The sequence below is a fragment of the Bactrocera oleae genome, chromosome 6, assembly GCF_042242935.1.
Source record: "Bactrocera oleae isolate idBacOlea1 chromosome 6, idBacOlea1, whole genome shotgun sequence".
Taxonomy (NCBI): Eukaryota; Metazoa; Arthropoda; class Insecta; order Diptera; family Tephritidae; genus Bactrocera; species Bactrocera oleae.
In genome coordinates, this window is record NC_091540.1 from 46,638,932 (window position 1) to 46,661,467 (window position 22,536).

The 22,536-nt window shown below is 33.7% G+C and overlaps 7 protein-coding genes across 11 annotated transcripts; 3 read left to right on the plus strand and 4 right to left on the minus strand.

The window, feature by feature from the left end:
- Window positions 1-245: 245 nt before the first annotated feature.
- Window positions 246-9,639, minus strand: MTF-1 (Metal response element-binding Transcription Factor-1). 2 transcript variants are annotated; one of them, XM_014236282.3, is made up of 5 exons: window positions 8,245-9,639; window positions 5,302-5,410; window positions 4,608-4,710; window positions 4,239-4,389; window positions 246-2,497 (listed from the first exon to the last, which is right to left on the minus strand). In XM_014236282.3, exons 1-5 carry the CDS (start codon window positions 9,483-9,485, stop codon window positions 445-447), a joined length of 3,657 nt encoding a protein of 1,218 aa, XP_014091757.1. In that variant the 5' UTR covers window positions 9,486-9,639; the 3' UTR covers window positions 246-444. The 2 variants fall into 2 exon arrangements, with proteins under 2 accessions (XP_014091757.1, XP_014091756.1); XM_014236281.3 differs by lacking the exon at window positions 5,302-5,410 and having other exon boundaries at window positions 9,120-9,634.
- A 315-nt stretch (window positions 9,640-9,954) lies between these two features.
- On the minus strand, window positions 9,955-13,624 carry Ppat-Dpck (Bifunctional Phosphopantetheine adenylyltransferase - Dephospho-CoA kinase). 2 transcript variants are annotated; one of them, XM_014236274.3, is made up of 4 exons: window positions 13,201-13,623; window positions 12,735-13,098; window positions 12,329-12,678; window positions 9,955-12,273 (listed from the first exon to the last, which is right to left on the minus strand). In XM_014236274.3, the coding sequence occupies exons 1-4, from the start codon at window positions 13,273-13,275 to the stop codon at window positions 11,593-11,595; spliced, it is 1,470 nt and encodes a 489-aa protein (XP_014091749.1). In that variant the 5' UTR covers window positions 13,276-13,623; the 3' UTR covers window positions 9,955-11,592. The 2 variants fall into 2 exon arrangements, with proteins under 2 accessions (XP_014091749.1, XP_014091748.1); XM_014236273.3 differs by having other exon boundaries at window positions 12,735-13,624.
- On the plus strand, window positions 9,992-11,366 carry Txl (Thioredoxin-like). The gene is made up of 5 exons (XM_014236275.3): window positions 9,992-10,130; window positions 10,337-10,493; window positions 10,565-10,678; window positions 10,738-11,021; window positions 11,087-11,366. The coding sequence occupies exons 1-5, from the start codon at window positions 10,036-10,038 to the stop codon at window positions 11,298-11,300; spliced, it is 864 nt and encodes a 287-aa protein (XP_014091750.1). The 5' UTR covers window positions 9,992-10,035; the 3' UTR covers window positions 11,301-11,366.
- Window positions 13,625-16,473: 2,849 nt separating the features above from the next.
- On the plus strand, window positions 16,474-17,713 carry Membrin (golgi SNAP receptor complex member 2). 3 transcript variants are annotated; one of them, XM_070111734.1, is made up of 3 exons: window positions 16,474-16,713; window positions 16,773-16,956; window positions 17,016-17,713. In XM_070111734.1, exons 2-3 carry the CDS (start codon window positions 16,820-16,822, stop codon window positions 17,527-17,529), a joined length of 651 nt encoding a protein of 216 aa, XP_069967835.1. In that variant the 5' UTR covers window positions 16,474-16,713; window positions 16,773-16,819; the 3' UTR covers window positions 17,530-17,713. The 3 variants fall into 3 exon arrangements, with proteins under 3 accessions (XP_069967835.1, XP_069967836.1, XP_014091703.1); XM_070111735.1 differs by having other exon boundaries at window positions 16,776-16,956; XM_014236228.3 differs by having other exon boundaries at window positions 16,474-16,956.
- On the minus strand, window positions 17,467-18,742 carry Eaf6 (chromatin modification-related protein EAF6/MEAF6). Its single transcript, XM_014236233.3, has 4 exons — window positions 18,484-18,742; window positions 18,201-18,414; window positions 17,988-18,122; window positions 17,467-17,929 (listed from the first exon to the last, which is right to left on the minus strand). The coding sequence occupies exons 1-4, from the start codon at window positions 18,628-18,630 to the stop codon at window positions 17,775-17,777; spliced, it is 651 nt and encodes a 216-aa protein (XP_014091708.1). The 5' UTR covers window positions 18,631-18,742; the 3' UTR covers window positions 17,467-17,774.
- Window positions 18,743-19,257: 515 nt separating this feature from the next.
- Window positions 19,258-20,641, plus strand: Pex2 (peroxin 2). The gene is made up of 4 exons (XM_014236265.3): window positions 19,258-19,417; window positions 19,476-19,553; window positions 19,623-20,054; window positions 20,127-20,641. Exons 1-4 carry the CDS (start codon window positions 19,379-19,381, stop codon window positions 20,430-20,432), a joined length of 855 nt encoding a protein of 284 aa, XP_014091740.1. The 5' UTR covers window positions 19,258-19,378; the 3' UTR covers window positions 20,433-20,641.
- A 356-nt stretch (window positions 20,642-20,997) lies between these two features.
- Window positions 20,998-22,232, minus strand: LOC106618484 (uncharacterized). The gene is made up of 2 exons (XM_014236264.3): window positions 21,895-22,232; window positions 20,998-21,831 (listed from the first exon to the last, which is right to left on the minus strand). Exons 1-2 carry the CDS (start codon window positions 22,051-22,053, stop codon window positions 21,316-21,318), a joined length of 675 nt encoding a protein of 224 aa, XP_014091739.1. The 5' UTR covers window positions 22,054-22,232; the 3' UTR covers window positions 20,998-21,315.
- Window positions 22,233-22,536: the final 304 nt, after the last annotated feature.

Genomic DNA, 22,536 nt, shown 5'->3' on the forward strand with positions numbered 1-22,536 from the left:
TTTTCTATTGTGTAAAAATCTTTTGAACAATATATAATTACAAAATAAATACAATATTATACACTCATAAGTTAACTTTAGCATTGTTCAATTGTAATGTAAAAGAGAAATTTAACATGAAAAGTTCTAAGATTTTGTAATTATCTAATTCAATTTTTTTTTTCGAAGCTAATAGCAATCCTAATCTCTATAAATATTTGATCACTTTTAAATACAACAGTGAAATTGTTCTAGTATTTAATCAATTATGTTTTAATTAAACTATTGTATTTATTGTATCATTATTCAGATACGCAAGGGTTTAATTGTACAAATCTTAAACTGTTAATAATGGTAATTGGGGTTTTAAATCAAATCTTTGGTGTTGGAAAGGCTAAAGACCATGGTTAGAAACTCATTCAAATGTTTAATGTCCCTCACTTTTCAAATGGATACATTTTTAAATTAAGCACTTAAATTTTGACTCTGTGGACAAACCATAAGATTTAGATTCTTTCGTGTCAGTACACGACGCAAAGCCTGCAGAGTTTTAGTACAGATAACAACGCAACAGCCATTGGCAACACCTTCAGCTGGGCTCTTGCACGTGCAAGAAGAACTTTTAAGTGACTTTGGGGGAGGGGCACTGGGGCTGCCTGCGGTTGACGAAGATGTATTTTTTACAACAGTAGACTTCGGCCCACAGCAGCTGCTGCTACTGCCGCCTATTGAGGTTATTTGGCTTGTTGTTTTGGACATATTAGATGTACCGCAAGCTCCGGGTGTATTCTTATTGCCACCACAGCAACCGCCACCAGTACTACTACCCATAGAAGCCAAGTTTTGCAGCAATAATGCTACGTCCTCGATATTTTGATTCATGTCAGCTTCACGCTTCGCCGTAGCTCGATCCTTTTTACTATGACAACATTCCTTTCCGCGATTAATCGGTTTAGGCTTAGCGGTTGTGTTACTTTCCAATTTTTGATTAGGCATGTGTGGAAGCTGCGACTGGACTTGTGGTTTTTGGTTATGGCAACATTTGTGTTTATTATTTCCTTTTTTGCTACATGGCGTCTCATTGGTGCAACCACCTTGACAGTCCTGATTTTGATCGCATTTACAATTGGTACAACCACAAATTCCAGCATCAGCAGTTATTTGTTTCAAAGTTGGTTTGTCGCTCCTGAGATCGACTTCTATTAAACCTGAGGCGTCTTCTGGTACTTGCTTTGCCTGTTGTAATGTCTCTTGCAGAAGATGTGCATTATTATCGATGGTCATTAAGATTTCGTTTAGCAACGACTCGGTTTCCATATCCTCCGTATCATTATTGTATTGCATGTCCTCTTTCAATAGTTGTTCAATGCTCTCTTCAGTTGGAATCATATCCATGGATTGATCTGCGATTATTGAGGAATTAGCGACTGTCTCATCAATTTTGTTTGATATTTCTGATAATCCATTAATACTATTACTACCATCGATATCCATTTGTATGTTTGGCATAGCTTGCATTTGAGACGGCGCTGATATAGGTAGATCTAAAGTTGTTGGTTTGTATGTGTGGCCATTATTACTAATGCCTAAATAATCGCAGGGATCTGTTGATTCCGGTAGAATTGACGTACTAGTGTCCAATATAGACGCTGTGTTGCTTATAGTTGCAACTTCTGCCTTGCCGAAATTACCGTAGTTCTGTTGTAAATCTACAAAGCTTGGCACCTCGGTGGGGAGTGCTACACAAGCATTGGTGACTGGTGCCATTGGCATAATTGGTTTCGAAATAAGCACACCTGCATCCACCCAAGGAGTGGGTATTTCTTCTTCTGCGGCGTATGCCAGCTGCAATGCCTGCGACGTTTCCGGAAAAGATTTACATTCAATTTTAGGCGTTAAAATAGGCATAGTTGCATTTCTCACTTCTGCCATTTGTACAGCAAACAAATCAGCTCTATTATATTCAGCCGATTCCGATTTGATAAAACTTACTGGGCTTAGCGACGGCAAGCTGCCATCATCTACAATGCTTTGAATGCACGTGCTTTCCTCTCTTTCATCTTCTCCATTTGACGTGTGCTCCTCATTGTAACCACTACTATCGCTTTCTACTTTGATAGATGTATTTTCTGAATTTTCAGCAAATATCAACTGCTTATAATCTTTTTTCACTTTCAAACGGCGTTCCTTGTTATTGCTGGAGTTATTTTGCCTTCTGTTGCGTTGTTTTTGATGTGTTTTCTTGTGCGATTTCAGGCTGTGTGATGTACTGAAGGACTTCTGGCAACTTACCTCCTCACATGGGTAAGGTCTTTCCCCCGTGTGTGTGCGAATATGGGTTTTAAGATGGTGTGAAGCGGTAAAGGCTTTACCACAGGTGTCCTCAGGACATTTATATGGCCGCTCTTGAGTGTGTGTACGCATATGTTTTTTCAGATCACTCAAGGTGGTAAAGCATTTTTGACATATCTCACAATTAAATGTTTCACCGTTGTGCAATCGTAAGTGGGCCTGTAATCTGAAAAAGAACAAAAATTGCATTAAGCTTTAAGTATTTCCAAACTGTAAAAAATTTAAGACTGACATATGTCGAGATGTATGAATACCTTAGTGCAACCGCACATACCTATATTCTCGCTAAAAGAATTAGAGGCGTATACGTTCATCTTTATGTCTATAAAATTTTATTCACTTAATTTCAATTAAATATTGCTCCTATTGACCTTATTTTTATATTTTGACATTCAACTAAAGTATGTATATAAGTATAAGAAAATATCTGTATATATTTTTAAGAAAACAACTTACACATTGGGCGATTATTATATAAGGTAATACTTAATATGGGGACCTAGAAGATTCGCACTAATTACTTGAACAGGGTATATGAAGACCCTATAAAATATATATCTATAAATGATCAGCGTGGCGTGTTAAGTCGTTTTAGCTATGTCCACACGGACTGTCTGTATATACGCGAACTAGTCCCTCTGTTTTTGAGACATCGTCCTGAAATTTTGCACACAACCTTATCCCACTAGAAAGCTGCTTATTTATCAGAACCGCCGATATCAGATCAATATAGCATATAGCTGACATACAAACTGAACGATCAGAATCAAGCCCTTGTTTAGAAAACTTTTTAATCATCGCTACAATCGTCGAATGAATTGTTTAGATGGGACAACTATAGCATATAGCTGCCATAAAAACTGGCCGAATAAACATATATTCTTGTATAAATAACATTTTCATTTGGCAAGGTATCGTCACTAAATTTGGCATAGATTACACTGGTTTACAGTTGTTGTTGATGTTGTAGTCGCAGGAGTTCTGTCAAACAACAACAACTGGTCTACAGTAATTTGTTGTCCTAGATTTAAGATCGGTTTTTAATACAGTTCATCAAACTATCGTTTATTTTTTTAATCTTTAACTTTTAATTTTTTATTACAAAAAACAGAAAATATGAAACAAAATAAAAGATGTATACATAATACCAGTTATTTTTGTTTCAAAAAAAAAACGCCTTTTATGAGCTTTTCCTTGTAAATGTGACGGTCCCATCAACCTTGATACCTTTCGTTCATCACTTTTAGATCCTGGTTGAACCGCTCTCTCTGTTCAAACCAAAATTATGCGAAATTTTATCCAGATGATTGCGGAGATTGTCTAACTTGATAAAATTCAGACAGTTTGTCATCATATTTCGCACAATTTCTTCATAATTTGGGACTTAATGGTTATCTAGGAAATTTTTTCGCATATTTTCGGTAAGGAGCCTGGGAGTAGAGATCACGGGATGTTTGTATGCGCAAAAGAGTGCGCAGAACGCTAACCATGGCTGGAAAAATAAATTTAATCGCTAAAAAGCCGATAAATAGTTGAAATATATTATTTATTATAGCTTCAGTGCAGCCGAAGTTTGCGTTTTTTCTTGTTTTGTATATTTTTAACAACAAATCAAAGGCAAAGGCATCAACTTCGTTTCATTAATATATGGGTACTCATTTTTAGATGACCCAAGAGGCACTATTTTTGTTAAGTTTATGAAGTCTTAACACCAACATGTGAATTCCATCACGCCTTTTGAGTCTTTTTGAACTTATGTAACGAGACCTACACGCCACCTTTTGTCTCAGCAATATTTGCTGTAATCACCCCCGAAGAGATTTTTTCATGACAAGCTGTTGAGCTTTACAAAATTTGATAGTCTATAATATCTTTGACATTGCTTGGTTCAGTCGTTGTACACATACCTGTAACGTGTATTAAAAGCCTTTTCACAACCCGTTACTTCGCATTCATAGGGTTTCACTTTAGTGTGTACCCTAATGTGAATTTTCAAGCTGTACGACGTGAGAAATGCTTTGCCACAACTTTCTTCGGTGCATTTAAAACGATATTCTCCTATAAGTAATCCAATACAGAAATGTAAGAACAGTTATTAATAGTTATTAAAAACCTAGTTAGACATATTCACATCAATATATTTTTGGTCTAAATAAAGTTTAAGAATTTGACAATAAAAAGAGTATAATTGCATAACTATAAAATATACAAATATATTACTACCATAATACACATATTAGTTATAATCAAATACAAATTTTGTATGTGCCGCTCACCTTTGTGTGTCTTTAAATGCGTACGCAGATTTCCAATAGTACTGTAACTGCGACTGCAGTTTTCATAGTTACAATTATAACGCCCCAGCGCTTCCTCCGAATTCTAGGTAAACAAAAATATGGTGGTAAGAGAAATCGAAAAGGATTAGTGTTTGACAATTTCTTTTTAGCCAATACGATATTTGTAGCAGTAAAAGGATTGTCCTCATTTTGATATAGTGTGTACATATGTATATTTTTATTATCATCTTAATATTGTCACAGATATTACAGACGTGCATCTATATAAAGATTAGAGTAAAAATTCCAGCTAAATATAGTTAACAGTAAAACTTAAAATCGATACTATAATAGCACACTTCATAATCGCATTAAAATATTAGTTGAATTCATGGTGTTGTATTAAGATGGCGCTCATATTAAAAAGCAGCTATTCCCATGATAGCAATTGTAAGTAAAATCTAAAAGGATTGTTAAATATGAAAAAACTCATTGATTAGAGATGTGCTATACTACAAACGCGTTTTTCGTAATTGTATCATTAAAAGTATTTAATTACTGTTAAGTTGAATGCGATAATATTATATGGTATGTATGTATAGATATAGTATATATATATATATATTGATTCATAATTTATTATAATATTATAAGTTAATGGCAAAAGAAAATGTGGGATATTTGAAATGTATACCTCGAAAGTAGTAATTGTCGCATGAGTTGGCTCTCCTTTCTGTATGTGCAAGGCACCGGGGCGTATACATAATGAAAGTTCATCAGGCTGATTATTTACTTCCATGTAACTACAAACCACCGCAATTCGAAATTACATAGATTGCGAGAAACAAGAACATCGAATATTTTAATTCAAAATAATGTAAGTATGTTTTGTTTATTGCAAACATATCGTTGCCTAGTTTCGTTTGTTTAAATATTCTTGTAAGCTGCAGCGGATCTGTCAGTAAGGAAAGCAAATTCGGCGATTGTAATTTTATTTGTTTTAATAAAAAGCCACACAATTGTATTTTACATCGAAAAAAATGTCAGCAGAAACAATCTATACAACATCTATAAAAAACTTAGCGTTTATTTATTTTTTCTTTGGAAATAATGTGATACAAACAAATATATTAATGTGAGCCGGCACAAGTTAGGAGAGGCAATTCGCTTCAATACTGCTTGGTAAATTAATGCAAAACAAATTAACGTTCATGTCCGTTTTAGACTTTACAGTTCTGAAAACACAAAAATTATCCAAATAATAATAATAGCTTCTGTCAGAATCATACATTTATTCTTATTAGAGATTGTACATACGTATGTAAATATATACACATAAAATACATACGTACACAAAAATATGGATGGTAAAACAGATAAAAAAAAAAACATTTGCAGCTGACGCCAAATAAAAACTCATTAACTAAGTAAATTTTGCCTGAATATTTTCACATATAATTTTATGTATTTAAGATATGTATATATAGAGTTTTGGCGACAAGACAACCACTAAATGGGTCGTTGGTTCCCAACCTGACTAAAGCTGAACTAAATTATCGAAATTTGTTTCAAAAAACGTACTGCAAATGTATTATCTTCCTGCTTCTGATCTATCTTCCTACCTTCTTTCGTTTCGGAGACATCTTGTTCAACTATTCAAACAAATAAGCTCTAAGGACAGTAGCTACCAGACAGCAGTTATTACCAGAGCTGCTTCGATTAGGGACTAAAAATATATGTGTATATATATATATATATAAATATCTATTTTACTATGTTTCTTTAAATCTGTCAATTGATAGGGTAATGGACCAATTATACATAAAAATCTACATATACAATAAATATATTGGAATATTCTGAATATAAAAATATAATTGTGAAGTATGTATGTATGTATATATATTTATATTTTGTAAAAGTTCATTAAATAGAAAGTTCCGCAAATGCGCTCATCATATTAATTGGCTATTTATAGTATTGGCCAAGGCGGCATCACTCCAACGACCTCACCTTAACACCGCACATCATGCTTTACCTCACCCACTCAACAGAAACATATATGTATGCATGCATTTAATGCTATATACATACTTGTATATACTTACATTGCATGTACATATGTAAGAGTGTGCATAACTTGATATTTTAACTTTTTGTTATTTTAGGTATTTACAAATAAAAATATATTAATTTTGGCAGGTGTTTACAGAAATAGAGACGACGACGGTCGCCACGAATGACTACCTTTAAAGTTTCGTACTTAAACCAAATTTATTAAGCACATATTTAAAACCAAACGTACATTTACAATATGTATACGAAGGATTGGGGCGAGTAATGACAATAATATTATATATGTGTGGTTCATCAATTTAAATATACATATATACAAAAAAAAGTATATTTGTCTATGCTGAAGTGAAATATTTTCACCAATTAGCAACAAAATGTCTTGAATACAGCAAATGATTTTAATCCCATTTTTCAACGAAAGCGATGAGAGGAATAGTATTTTGATTTCAGCCACCCGACTTTGCTTTCTACATAAAAATCTTAAATTTGCATTAAAAATAATAAACAAATAAATTACAAACCATTAAATATATGTAAGATGTAAAAATATTTCTTATTGAACAAGAAATGTAGTATAGAAAATCGTGTCATTAATAAATTTATTATATTGCTTGTAATAAGGATACCAATATATTCTTAAATATATTTCTTTGTCATATACCGATTTTTTAAAAATTGGTTTACCTATTAACTAGAAAGCATGTGTATGAAAATATGCGCTAATTAATTGAGGAGTTATGTACGTCTTAATTTTCGATGTTTTTACTGTCAACTCGACAGCAATCCTCCAATTTTTTCGCCTTAAAGTTACAATAAACGCGAATAGGATGATTTTAGCTGGGAAGTGGCATGAGAGCCACTAACTTAGCTAAATAACTTCTTAAATCAAACAAATCCAGTTCCTTGTAATGTTAAGAAATATATTCAAATATTTACAAACACGACAGCTTTCTTTAATTACCTAACTCCGGGCCCATACAATGTATCAACAGGGATAGGATGATTTTTCAATAAAATCTATTAACATCTTAAAAAGTTCCTTTCAATGATGCTCGCAATGAAACCAAAACTAACAAATAACTCATTAACAACATTATTTGAAGCTCGCATAAATACTCTCGAACAAATCTAATAAAAAATCTGCGACTTTCCAGTGGTAATCACAAATGTACAACGACATAGGGTTAGAATTTAAAAGAATACTAAATAAACTAAAGCAAAAATAATTTCGTTTAAGCAGGCATTAGCGAAATTCTTAAAAATTACATAAAAATACTTTAGTTTACGTTATTATTAACCAAGCACATAAACATATGTATATATGTATGTACATATAAATATGTTACATAAATACATATATTTATTGTATAAACTCATATGATCAACTATTCTGTGAGTATTGAATTAGCGTAGTTCAGTAAATCGAGTAAAGAAACACAGCATCATGCATGAAACAAGACTAATAAAAAAAATAAATATATGTTAAATTTCAAATTATCCAGCAATCTACAAAAAGCCAAGCTAAACAAGGAGGCATTCGGGTAATGGAAATTAAAACTACCTTTCTTTAAAGTTATTATCTCTTGACTTGTGTTGCTGATGATCTATAAAAACTGGAGCAATGTAGGTCGACGACGGTGTAGATAATAAATGCTTATTAGCAGTATCCATTTCTGACTTGTCCATATAAGTGCTGTTTTGCATTGGTATTTGGTCAAAGCAAATTAATGGTATACTATGTATAGGTGTTGGGCAATTCATTGCAACCACAGTAGGTGGACGTACTTGCACTAGCTGTTGGTCTTGAAACTTGTATTCTAATTTTAAGCAAATGTCATCTTCTCTATTGTTATTTTCTGATTTTGTGTACAGGAGGGTGTCCCCATCAAGCGTATTTAAAAAATCGACATTTGTAGAAGGGAAATCTGAAACATCTTCTATATCAAAATTTGACGAGTTTTGTATGGTTTCATGTGGCTGAATTTGCATAATTATCGGTGGTTGAGTCACTTCATATGATTCATTAGACATAAAAGATGATGTTGATAATGGGGATAACAACGGATATTGAACATTTGAAAATGTTTTTGTAGGTGATTTTTCGGAGCTAGAAATATAAGAATTACACGTATTGGACGCATTTGGAAATGTCTGAGCTTCGGATATTAATATATCTGGTGTATCTAATGAAGCATTCAAAAAACGCATTAAATTATCACCAGTTTCTTCATTATTATCGTCACAGTCGTCGACAGGATTGCTAACGTATGTGTTAACAGAAGAAGACAAAGAGGCATATGATAACGACAAATCACTACATATATTATCCCCTCTCATATTTTCGTCGCTTTCATGAGCCATTATTGCACTGTATATTGGATAAGCCATATCTGTAGTGTCTTCTATAGCTAAGCTTAATCCTAAATGATGGAGCACCTGTTGATGTAAATGCTGTTCTGTATCGTTGGCCAATTGAACTGTATTATCAATTAAGTTTATTTGCTGCGTAATATCTTGAGTTTTAGATAATTTAACCGAAAAGTCAGTCGGATATTCTTCCAAACTATCCAACAATTCCAAATCTAGTTGTGGCGACATTGCCGTGGATGACGTAGAAGTTGATGGAATTGAACTATATGCAGAAGACTGATCTTCAATTGTAAATATATCACTATTTACGCTATCATTTTCTGTGCTCATTGTTCTCATCGAAATTATTGGTTCTTTTGGATGCACATTTTCTTCCGATTTTAATGTAGTTGACCGAATAAAATCCATTGCGTCACACTTTGTCGAAAGCATACTTTTAATACTTCTCTATTTTTGGAACTATTTTTTTTTCACTTTTATCTTTATCAATTAAGCTAATTTTATATTATTGAAAAGTAAAAAATAAATAACTTGTAATTATTGCACCCGATCTCAGTCATTATCACGATAAAAGTCAAGAGGAATACGATCAGATACATTAGTACAATAAAAACCGAAACATTGCGGTACGCCGATCACACTGACTGATACGAATACTTTAAATTTGGGTTTAGTGAGAAGAAAAATAATTGTGTGATAAACACATTTAAATGTTTTGAAAAAAAAATCCAATTAATTTATTGCATAATTAACACAATTTTTTATAATCTAATTAATTAACAGTTTTTTTAAATACACAATATGCAATTTTTAAGCTTAAAATTAAAAGTGTAAATTAAGAAAAATGCAACCTTGCCAATAGGGAATTTTAGTGAACTGCCAGTCATCGTGATTGTCAGCATTTGTCAATTGGATCGGTGAAGAAATCCAAATAAGAATTTTATATTGTGGAAATATAGTTTTCATAAGAAAATATTTAAATATGAGTGTGCGTGTAATTAATGATGATGCTCACTTTCAATCAGAGCTTAGTTCAGCCGGAATACGTCTTGTGGTCGTAGATTTTACTGCTAGTTGGTAAGGATCTGTGGTATTTGTGCATACACGTTTACCATCATTACTTACTCCATCGAATTCGGGTCTATGTAACCTGTATGTACCAGGTTTTATATCCGGCAAACACTATCAATTCAGTAGCATTGCTCAAAAATTGTGTTGGGCAATAGTTCTACTTTTACAGCAGCGATGTTATGTACTATATTTGTTTTCCCTAATGCTCGCAGGTGTGGACCATGTCAACGTATAGCACCACATTTCGAGATTCTTCCAACCAAATATCCAAAAGCAATTTTTCTTAAAGTGGACGTTGATAAATGTCAGGACACAGCAGCGAGCCAAGGTGTTTCAGCTATGCCCACATTTATTTTTTACCGGAACAGGGTAAGGAAAATATTTCTCTAGTTTGTATCGTATTATGTATTTTTAAATTAAAATTTGCTTATGATTTATAGACAAAAATTGATCGTGTCCAAGGTGCAGATATAATGGTATTAGAAAATAAGATTCAGGAACACATCGGCTCTAGTGGTGGAGACGAAGCTGGTGAGGACTACGGTCAAGGGCTTGTATGTACGCTTAATTACAAAAATTCAGACCGTGTATAAAAATATCTTTCTCGTTTTAGATGGAGCTGAATACATTCATTTCGAAACAGGAATGTGAATGTTTGAATGAGGCTGATGACCATTGCTTAAATCATTGCCTTACATCGAATGGTGGTTATCTGCAATCGGATTGTGATGAGCAATTAATATTGTCAGTAACATTTAATCAACTTGTAAAAATACACTCATTGAAGTTCAAAGCTCCACCACACTTAGGACCAAAAGAAATTAAACTGTTTATAAATCAACCAAGGACAATCGATTTTGACATGGCTGAATCAATGACCAGTGTGCAAGATTTAACGTAAGCATTTTATTATTTCCCAAATGTATGGTTTAAGATTTTCCATTGGTTATTTATTGACTTAGCTTGGATCCCAAGGAGCTTGAGAACGGCCAGCCAATCAATCTTCGTTACGTTAAATTTCAAAACGTTCAAAATATTCAAATTTACGTTCGTAACAATCAATCAGGGGGAGAAGTTACACAAATAGATTACATTGCATTCATAGGATCTCCCATTATGACAACAAAGATGACCGATTTCAAACGTGTCGCTGGTAAAAAAGGAGAAAGTCATTAAAATAAATCAATGAAAAAATCGAAAAATAAGTTTTGTTGTGGATTAAAGAGAAATCTTTCCAACTGATTTTCTATTGTTTCTTTAATAACAAATATCATTCGGGATACATACAGCATACTACTACAATAATACTTTGGTATCTCCTTCCCAATATAATCAAAATCTATCATCTTGAGTCTATTTACAACTCATTTCATCGGCTATTTATTTACAAATTCACAATCACCTTTTTTTACCTTATATTTATTTCTGTTAATTTTTTTTATTTCATTGAAGAATTTCAAGGTGTTGGTCAAAGTCGGCTGTTGTTTTTCTCGTCAGTAGATAATTGATTTAGATTCCTCTTTTCTATATCATCCATTAGTATAGACCAGGCCTTATCCGCTTGCTGTTGGGTGAACTCATCTGACCACTGCGAACTAAAAACAATGTGTGATTTGGATACTATCTCACTATTTTCCATTTGACTATCAACTCGTTTACGAGCTTCTTCTTCGCTTAAACCGTTGCGTTGCTTAATTCGCTGCACTGCAAGTTCAGAAGGAACTATTGTTGACCATATTTCGTGACATTCATTATCCCAACCAGCTTTTAATAATATAGCAGCTTCTATTACTACAACATCGCACTTATGCTTATCGTGAACTGCGCGTATACGTTTCTTAACCTCTATTAATAGTTCGGGCCAAACAATATTGTTCAAAGTTTCTAACTGCTTAGGGTCATTGAAAACAATACCACCAAGTCTTTTGCGATCTATTCGTCCATCTTTGTTCACAATGTCTTTTCCGAAATGATTAATTATTTTATGATAGCAATCTAGATCTGGATCGTATATTTGATGTGCAATCTTGTCACAGTCCAAAATTTGTGCACCCTTTTTAAGCAACCGAGCGCACATAATGCTTTTTCCAGATGCTATACCACCTGTTAGACCAATTATATATGGCTTATCGCAGAGATTAGGACGGGGCTATATTTTAAAGAAGCAATTAATATCATTTTGACAGAAATGATGTTTTACTAACCTCCGGTAGCTGCAGTCGAGTTCCCAATAAGTCAATACGTGTATTACTAGAACTCATTTTCTTTTCTTTTGGACCGCCACTTACGTCTGTGGACTCAACAAGTCCTATGCAGTGTATTTCAAGTGGTCGCAAATTATTTTTAGTTCGTATCTCATTCACTTTATGACCGCCTTTTAGCGTTTCGGCACTAACCACTATCATGTCCATATTAGGATCACTTTGTGTCGGCCCAAAAGGATCATCAATTGGGACGACTTCATATTGTAAACTTGCATCAATTTCCGTGAGAAAATCACGTATCTCTGATATTCGAGATTCAATGGGTAAAATTAACTCCGGAAGAATTTTAGCTAGAAATTATATAAATTGATATATCGTATGTTATGGTTGTGAAAAGATGACTTACACTTGTTCATTTTATTTGTTGTTATTCCCACCACTAATCGTCGATAACAGCGTATTACAGCTTGGGTAAGGAATATCTTGTGTCCTACATGTATACGATCAAAGGTTCCACCCAGTACTACAGTATCGTACATTTTATTAGACTCGCTCACATTTTCTTGATCAAAGCCAATACTCGGGTTTTCTTCTTGTTCTAGGTAGATCGGTTGACCGGGTATTTCAAAATGCTGCAGCAAGCGTTGACAGAGTTCTGGGTAATGACTATCACAGAACAAAATATCAACTGGCTTTATTTGCAAGGCATTAACGCCTTGATCTCTCAACGATCCCACCAAAATGCTTAAAGATATGTTTTTACTGCATAACTGATTATGATCGACATACAATTGAGATATCAAATGGCCCCAAACAGGCAATGGCTGTGATTTTTCCGCGGAGATATTTAAGTGAATATATATTTTACCTACATATTTCTCTATAGTACGTAATGACTTTCCCACTTGCTTTATATTGGAAACAATCAAGAGCCCGGTAGAACTCATTTTGCTGTACTTGACACAATACTATCTAAGCGGATCAAATTAATAAACGTTACTCAAATCAAGTTGAACGCAAAAATGTACTTCGACCATCCCCTGAAAAAGATAAGAAAATCGGCTGATTCCAATAATGATGCCAGACCTAACCGTAAAACAATCGAGTTATCACTACTATCCGTCGTAAAACAGCGTCTCGTTTCAAATTTTAAATTTTAATACATTTAATAATATTATTTTGTCAATTGGGAACTGTTCTTCGTGATGAGCAGTTAGGTCTCGTTTCAAATTTTAAATTTTAATACATTTAATAATATTATTTTGTCAATTTTTGTTCTTCGTGATGAGCAGTTAGGATAAAATTTACTTCATTGTGTCTGTATGCCAAAAGGTAACATTTTTCAATGTGTTAACTTGGGTGAAAAATTTTCTTACGGTGTAAACAAATTTTAGATTTTGCTGTACAAAATGGAAAGTAAAATTTTGACAGTTGAAGTTCAAAACAAACGCCATTGTGTCGTTTGAATGTTTGCCTTGTTATTTAAATTATAAATATAATATATTTGTAAAAAGAATTAAATGAAAGGAAAATAATTTGCTTGATATTGATAACAATATTAATGAAACTAGAAAAAATACATTAATTTCAAGATTTGTTATAAATTGAGAACTTTAGGCAACCTAGTTGTTGTTTTTGTTGTAACGGTTATCTAGTCCCCGCCCCGTAGGAGTTTTACCTGCTACAGTATCAAGAACGAAGTTGAGGTTGTTGACTGTCGGAATTTTATTGCCATCGGCCCAAAGGTCTAGATCCAGTGTGTACTCCTTCGTCCAGTTTGTAAAAATGGTCGCTGTGGATTTAGTGGGGGAGACTGTCAGGCTCCTTGCAGAGAAGAAGCGAGAAAGGTTGGAGAGATAGGCGTTTATTTTTTAGCACATGCCATCGATTCCATTGCCCGACGTCATTATCGTGCAGTCATCAGCGTACGAGATCATGGGAATTCCCCCTGGTGGCTGGGGGAGTATCGAAATATAGAAATTAAACAGTAGTGGGGAGAGGACACCGCCATGTTTAATTCTTCTTAGTTTGGAGTTTTGACCTCGAAACAGTACGGATGAATGCCGACCGCTCAGGTAGTTCATAGTCCACCGTTTCAGCCCTGGAGGGAGCGTTGATTGTTCCAGGTCCTCAAGTAGCGTTGCGTGATTGACTGTGTCAAAAGCTTTTGACAAGTCCAACGCTACGAGGATCGTCCTCTCACAGGGTGGCTTCTGGTTCAGGCCATGAACTATCTGGGCGTTTATGACGCTAAGTGCTGTGGTGGTACTGTGCACTTTACGGAAGCCATGCTGATGGTCTGCTAGGCTCAGGTGGTGGGTGAATGACGGGAGTAACAAGGCCTCAAGTGTCTTCACTACTGGGGAAAGGAGAGTTATCGGGCGATAAGACTCCCCTTTGTTGGCGGGTTTTCCAGGTTTCAGCAGTGGGACCACTCTTCCGATTTTCCACACATCGGGTATTTGAAGAGTGGATATCGACAGGTTGAGGACCTTGGTGAGGTAGTTTACTCCCGTTGGGCCTAGATGTTTTAACATCAGCATGTTTATTCCCTCAGGGCCGATGGATTTAGACGATTTCGCCTTTTTGATGACACTCTGAACCTCCCCATCGGTGAAAGTAAGTGGTGCGCAGTCTTTTGGCATTTTGCGCAGCCGTCGGGTAACACATCGTTTGGCCTTGTCGGTCGAAGGGTGCAGTATAAACTGCCGGCTAAAGTAGCTCGCGCACTTCTTCGGGTCCGAGGAGGCATGGCCATCGAATTGAATTTCAACCCGATCGTCATGTTTCCTCGGATTTGACAGGGCCTTGACAGTAGTCCAAAGCTTACTCACACCGGTGGAGAGGTTGCAGGACTTCAGGTGCTCTATCCATTTTGTCCGCTTATGATGATTTAACATTTGCCGAATCTCCAAATTGGTGCGGTTATCCACAGAAATAAAGTCAGGAGGTTTCTCGATCGAGATAATTATGGGCAGATGGTCTGATGCAAGAGTTAGCATAGGTCGCCAGGTTATACTATTTATCAGACCACCGCTAGCGATGGTAATATCTGGCGAGCTATTACAGGTGCCCATAATTCTGGTGGGGGCTTCGTCGTTCATTGTGCAGAATGTCGACAATTCCCACAACAGCCGGTTCTGCGATACCGGAATTGACCCGGATTTTATCCGGCCAAGGGCTGTTATTTCGACGATCTAACCCTGTTTGGATCGGTAAGTTTTTTTTGACCTCCTCTCGCAGGGTGGCTTCTGGTTTAGGCCATGAACTATCTGGGCGTTTATGACGCTAAGTGCTGTGGTGAATGGTGCGACGCAACGTCCTAGTTGTTGTTGTTGTAGCGGCAGAATTCTGCCGAGTTGACAGTCCTTGGCCGGAATAAATCCGGGCTCGTTCCGGTTACGTAGACCTGACCGTCGTGGGAACGGACGCAACGTCCTAGTCTACTACGACGCTATTTGCATTCGGTACACATATGTAGAGAATTGTATATAGACACATATGTATATATTCATATATATAAAAATACATTTACATTAAGATCTTTTAATCAACTGCAACAATAATATTTTTACTTAATTCTTTCATCATAATTTAGATTTTGTAATATTTAGGCTAAATAATAAAAATTGAGCCAAGAGCTTGCCTTATTTAGAGTATCGTTTCTGTATTGAGTGGAATAATTTTACATTTTATATATTAGTGGCAACACAACAGCTGCCTATTGTTGTCGGCAAACTTATGCCGCATCTCCACAGGCAATATACAATACAATGTCAAATACATTGCCATTGTGGTTGGCAATGTTCTTATGAGGTTCTCGAAATGGCGTCGGGTAGGTATGTTCGAATTGATATATATAATTGATGACAAAAATTTAGATGGAGGTAGAAATATTCTATAAATATATTTTTTGGAAAAATAAGATCTAATATTTTAACATTGATATAATTGCTGCATTTATTTACCAATTCAATAATTAAATATTTGCAATGATTTTTACATATGGTAACAATTATCATTAAAATATCAACCAAAATGCATTTATTGATTTCTAAACATTAGCAGACTTCATTGGCAATATTGCTAGCAATGCAGATTTTTAGCAATCTTTTTTTGTCGAGATGCCGCACTTTTATTTGAACTGTCTTTGCTGCACAATCGGCAGTCCTTATATCGGAGAATGTATTTTACATTCTCTGCTTATATAGTAGATCACTTCAGAACAAAACTTCGGCACTAGATCATTCAGGCAACTACGAATTCGCTGTCTAGTTAATTCTCGCAATTTATTGTCTATTCGATTTTGTACTATCATCCGTGTTTGTCACAATATCTACAAACAACGAAGACAACACGTCATAACACATAATTGCACTGCATAGGTAAATGGCGGTTTAGAACTTATATTAATCTAAAAAATTATATCAAAGATACATCTTAGCAGTAAGTTTCAGCTTTCTGTTATTAAGCAGTAGAACAAGAAGGAAAATGGAAGCACTTTATCACCAAACCAACCGGATGATACAGGAGATCGAGCAGAGCTTTCAGAAATTGGCACAAACAAGTGGATTGGATACAGCAGATGTCGAAAATGAGATCCAAATGAAAATCACTGCCGTAATTTCGTAAGCGTTAAAAATAATAATACGCATGGTGTTCTTAAATACCTGCTTAATTTTTCTAGAAATTGCGACCGTCTTGATGTGTTACTTTACAAGGTACCGGCTTCTCAACGTCCTAGTGCTAAAATGCGTATCGACCAATTGAAATATGATACAAGACATTTACAGAGTTCGCTTCAACTTTACCGAGAAAAAAGACAGCGTCGTTTAATAGAACTCTCTGAACGTGAACAACTCCTTAGTCACCGCTTTTCTGCAAATAACACCGGTGCAACAGAAACTTGCCTTGATATTGATTATTCGTTGCAACATCATACTCAATTGAATAATGCTCATCAAGGCGTCGATGAAATGATTGCTTCTGGGGGAAACATACTTAGTAGTTTAATAAACCAACGAGAAACATTGAAAGGAGCACAGCAACGGTTGCATGCAATTGGTAGCACACTTGGTCTATCTAATCATACTATGAAATTAATTGAACGCCGTTTTGTTGAAGATAAATACGTAATGTTAGGTGGCATGTGTGTAACACTGCTTATTATTGGATTGGTAATTTATTTCATAGTATTTTGAGTTAAATTATTATATTTGTATTTTTTGACATTGTATTTTGTATTTAATTACTTATAAATATTATGTATAATATATGCGTATGTATATTCTAATATAAGTGAATTGAATGAAAAATGTTTCAAGTCTGAAATGTTGAGTTTGTATTATGGTAGCTGAATAAAACGATGGATTTTCAGAAAATAAATTTTTGACAGCGGATGTGTTTTCTACTAAGTGTTCCGAAAAAATCGCGGTTTTATCCTTAATCATCGGTGCCTAATTTTTTTATTAATATGACCACTCTTTTTAGCGGATATACTAGAATTGTTGGATAATTTATTTTTAGAACTAGTATTAGAACTAGGAGTATTAGGATCTTTCATAACATCACGCTGTGGAGTAGGTGTTCCTGCTCGATCGACTAGAAATTAATAATTACTAGTATCTATAGTTAATTTCAAAAGTAGTAAAGAGCATACCAGGTTTATCCTCTTTACCAGCGGTTTTTATCGATGAAGTGCCATCATGTGCTGTTGTGGTATTTTGGTTCATAGATATTTGATTATCACTGGAATCTTCATTAGTTATGGAATCTGATTCACTGGCACGTTCAGCTAATATGTTTTACAGTTAATAACATGTATTAATATATATATAGTTAAGACATATTTTTGAATCATTCTTATGCTTACGGTTACATATTGCCATAGATGTAATGCTTGACTTAGAAAAAAGACGCTCCGCTTCTTTGAATTTTCTATTTCGTTTATCTGCTTTGGAATTTGTAGCTTTGTTTGATGTGAGATATCGTTCCCAACCACGAATTATATTGCCACAAAGTTGTGTGTCTTCAAGATATGAACCTTCAAATGCATATATTTGTCGTTCTAAATTTGCTAGTTGCTCCTAAAAATTTTTAGATATGTATTTTATGTTCCTAATTTTAAAAAACTTGTAAGTATCATATAGAATTACCGATGTTTCTGCCTTTTTCTTAATTAGATCGGCTAATTCTGCGCGTGTATCCAAGCTTGTTGACTTGGCATTAGAATTCGTTTTAGATGATTTACGTTGTTTTGCAGCACTCACATCATTGGCACTTTTGCTTGTTGGGGAACTCATTTTAATTAAATAAATAATTATGCATTAAACTACAATAGTTATATTTTCGCAAAAAAATATGTTTATAAATGAAATTTTTATTTGTCAAACATGTATCAAAAAACAAAGCACGTTGCCACATAGGTTATTTTGCACGAGTATTTTTACATAAAATTTTTTCTAAATATTTTTATCTATGTCTGATAGATAACTTTATGTGATCAAAATTGTTACATGCTCAAATTACTTATCTTCATCTTCATCGCCAATTTGATTCAAACCTAAAAGCTGTCTCAGTTAAATTTTTTGTCAGTATTTTATTTTAATATTTAAGTAATTTCAGAATTAAAATTTACTGTTATATTCAATTAAATTAAATTTTGCACAGCCATTTCCACAAACACATTTATTAACTTTCTGTTGGTCTTGCAATTATATTATATAATCTATAATTATATAATATACATTCTCTGCTAATACAATTGCAAAATTTATATAATTATATAATCTACATTCTCTTATATTAGATACAAAATTTTGGACGAGAATAGTTCCTTGGACATGGCTGTAATTTTAATTATTTGAATCTTATTTTAATTGTATGGCAGCATAATATCATTATTATTCATTGATTTGTTTTGCTTACCGGTTTTGTTTTCACTACATTGTTTTACTCATATTTTTCGCAAGTTTCAAAAGTGCAGAGTACAAGTTAAATTTTCAAAATAATTTTAGATATAACTATTACACTTATAATTTTGTGATTAAAATGGTTGAAAGAAACGTGTACGTCCCGAGAGTTAATCAGGTATTGTTTCAAAAGCTTAAAGCCCTTAAATATAATTTAACATGTTTTATTTGCATAGATTGATGCGATTCATTTAAATAAAGATATTACACGACTAATTCGCGATAATTTACTAGAAAACTTGCAAGCTATTTCAGTAAGTGGAATTACAATTGCACATTCAAATTACAACAAAAATATTTAAAATATATGTATACTCTTACAGCCTGCTTTATTTGCGAAGGTACAACCGGAATTGGACTTACTTGTTCAGTCAGCAATTTGGTTCGGCTCGATTGGTAAACAAGGCTCAACATTTGGTCAACAATTGCTTGTTCTTTCCTATGATTCAGAACGTCTAACTTTATCCCGACTATGTCTACATTTTGCATTAACGATTATTCCAAGCTATTTAAGAAATTTGGACGAACGCCGTTTAACTGTACATTATGAATGGTTACATAAAGCAATTGAATGGGGAGAAAATACGGCTCTTTTATGTTCTGTATTAAATTTCTTTCGCTTCTTGAAGACAGGTCGCAAGCCGACTATAGTTGACTTTTTACTTGACTTAGATTATATAAGTTTACGGCATAATCAAAGGCGTGACATAGGCTACAAGTACCTCACACGTGAATTATTGTGGGGTGGTTTTATGGTAATCAAATGTTTGCATACATGATTTATGTTTATTGATTTAATTCCTTTCTTCTCACATTTGCCTGTTTAGGAAATATTGGGACTCTTGCTCCCCGTAATTAACTTTAGAAAAATTTCAAGATTTTTAAACAATACTATTAAAAGTATGTATGTTAATACAAGAGAGGACAGACGTATGGCTAACAATGAGGAAAAAGTTGTGTTGAATTCGAATACTATTTGCAGTTATTGTGAAGAAAGACCAACGATACCACATCACATGAGTTGCGGTCATATCTACTGTTATTATTGTTTAGCTGCCAATATTTCTACTGATGCCAGTTTCAGTTGCACGAAATGTGGCACAAGTTCTACGAATGATATTCATGTGTTGTAGTCAAATTTATTTTTAATTACTTGAAATGAAAGACGTTAATAAGGAATTAAGTGAACACATTCCTCATAGCAGGCAAAACATGTATATACTTAGATTTTATATACGTTTATGTGTGTAGCTTTGGTATAAAATATCTATTAAGTTAAACCACTAGGAGCCTGTTTCGGAATTTTTGATGTCTTCAAAAAATAAAATAAGCTCTTACCTTTGTTTTTGGTTTTTTTTTTTATAAATCGGAATAAAAAATCTCTGGGGATGGAATTTATTCGTGTTCAAGCACAAATAAATATCAAATATTTTTTAAAAGTGAGTTAACTAAGGGTTACTTTCATAATTAGTAGATTATATTAACATATACGATTTCTGTTCGCTTGTATATGCAAAATTAACATATTTAAAACGATCAGTGAATCTTACCACTCGTTTTAAGATCCTTTTAAGATGTCAAATGTATTGATTACGGTACATATTTTAGATTCAGAAAAATACTAATCAGTTTATGTTACTATGTGAAACTAAATATATGTATGTATAATTTACGACTCAACACTTATAACCAATTCAATTCAACACTCATAATCATTTTTTATTAATCATTAATTATTTGACAGTTAAATATTCATAAACATAACAGTTGAGAGCTGTTGCACCTGCAATATATTAAGTAGGGCATATATGTATATACATATGTAGTTTCTATTTCTAACTGCACAAATACTCTAAATCATTGGGATTTTTTAACTACCAATGTTGACATATACAATTACACTGGAATAAAGTGATTAAAAATTTGTAAGTTTTGTTTCATTTACATAAAATCGTTTTGGAGGTACTTTCATTTGTTCGTATGTGGATGTTACCTTTTTGCAAACTTTAGTCTAGATTACATATCAGTGGGTAAGATGTCTGGTATTAAATGTTTGCACAAATCAATCTCATTATCCACAAAAATTACTTTCTTTGCTGTATTTTCATCGAGCCATTGTCTTATAACTGGCCATATGGTCGAAAATATACCAGGTGCGTTTATAATCAAACATACACCTAAACGTTCAGGGTAATGTTTACTTAGCAGCCATATCAAATTTTTCACCAACTGATAATCCATACATGCAGTACTGAACCCAGCTAAATCGAAAACAATGCATAAACTATCTACTACTTCTTCAAAGCATTTTTTACATGCTTCCTCCAAGCAGTATACTATGAACTTGGTCAGCTCGTCAATGTCACGGTCGTTGGAGTTGTGATTTTTTGCAGGTATATAAATGACTGGACGCCCAATGCAGTCACGGTGGCGTAAAACTCGCGCTTTGTTTCCATGTATTTTTATAGTATCTGAATCCCCCAGCGTGTTTACTCCATACTGTTCACGCCATTTGTTAGTTTTTAAAATAGCCTGTTTAATTGCAAATCATTTCGTATCAATACACGATTTTATTGATTTGGATCAAAAACTTACTTGAAAAGCGGAATCTACATTTTTGAAAGCTCGTAAGTATCTCTTCAATGAAAAATCGTTGTGATATTGTTTGGGATCTGCTTCAACTATTAGTTTCATACGATCCTTAAGATCTTGTAGATCATTTACATTAACAATGACTGATTCATCCTGCGACATGTTGAAAACTGATAATACCAACTATGTTAATGTCGTATCTGATAAGATTAAAAAAATGTCAGTTAAATTTGTTCATGCAATATGCCTTCCCTTAATTATTGCCGTGCATTGCAGCAGTGTGTAGTATTTCTAAAAGAAATGAGATGATTTAATGAATGAAGATATGAAGCAGAGAATATAGATTATTATATATTTTACATTCTCTGTATGAAGGTAGAAAATAGCGTTAAGGTAAGAGCTTTGTTTAGTAGACAAAAGGTTTGTTCTGAAATTATGATCTTTTACAAAACTTGAAAAGTTATGTCGTAATATTACCGTCATTGTTACTTATCAAACTGTAATTACTTTTAAATTTGTTAATGCATTTTTTATCTTTTTGAAAATCCCTTCTTAAAAAACAAAAAAAAAACATTTAAGAAATTTCAAATAAATATTTGGCAATTATATTAAATAAATAATTGAAAGAGCTGGCAACTCTAGGTT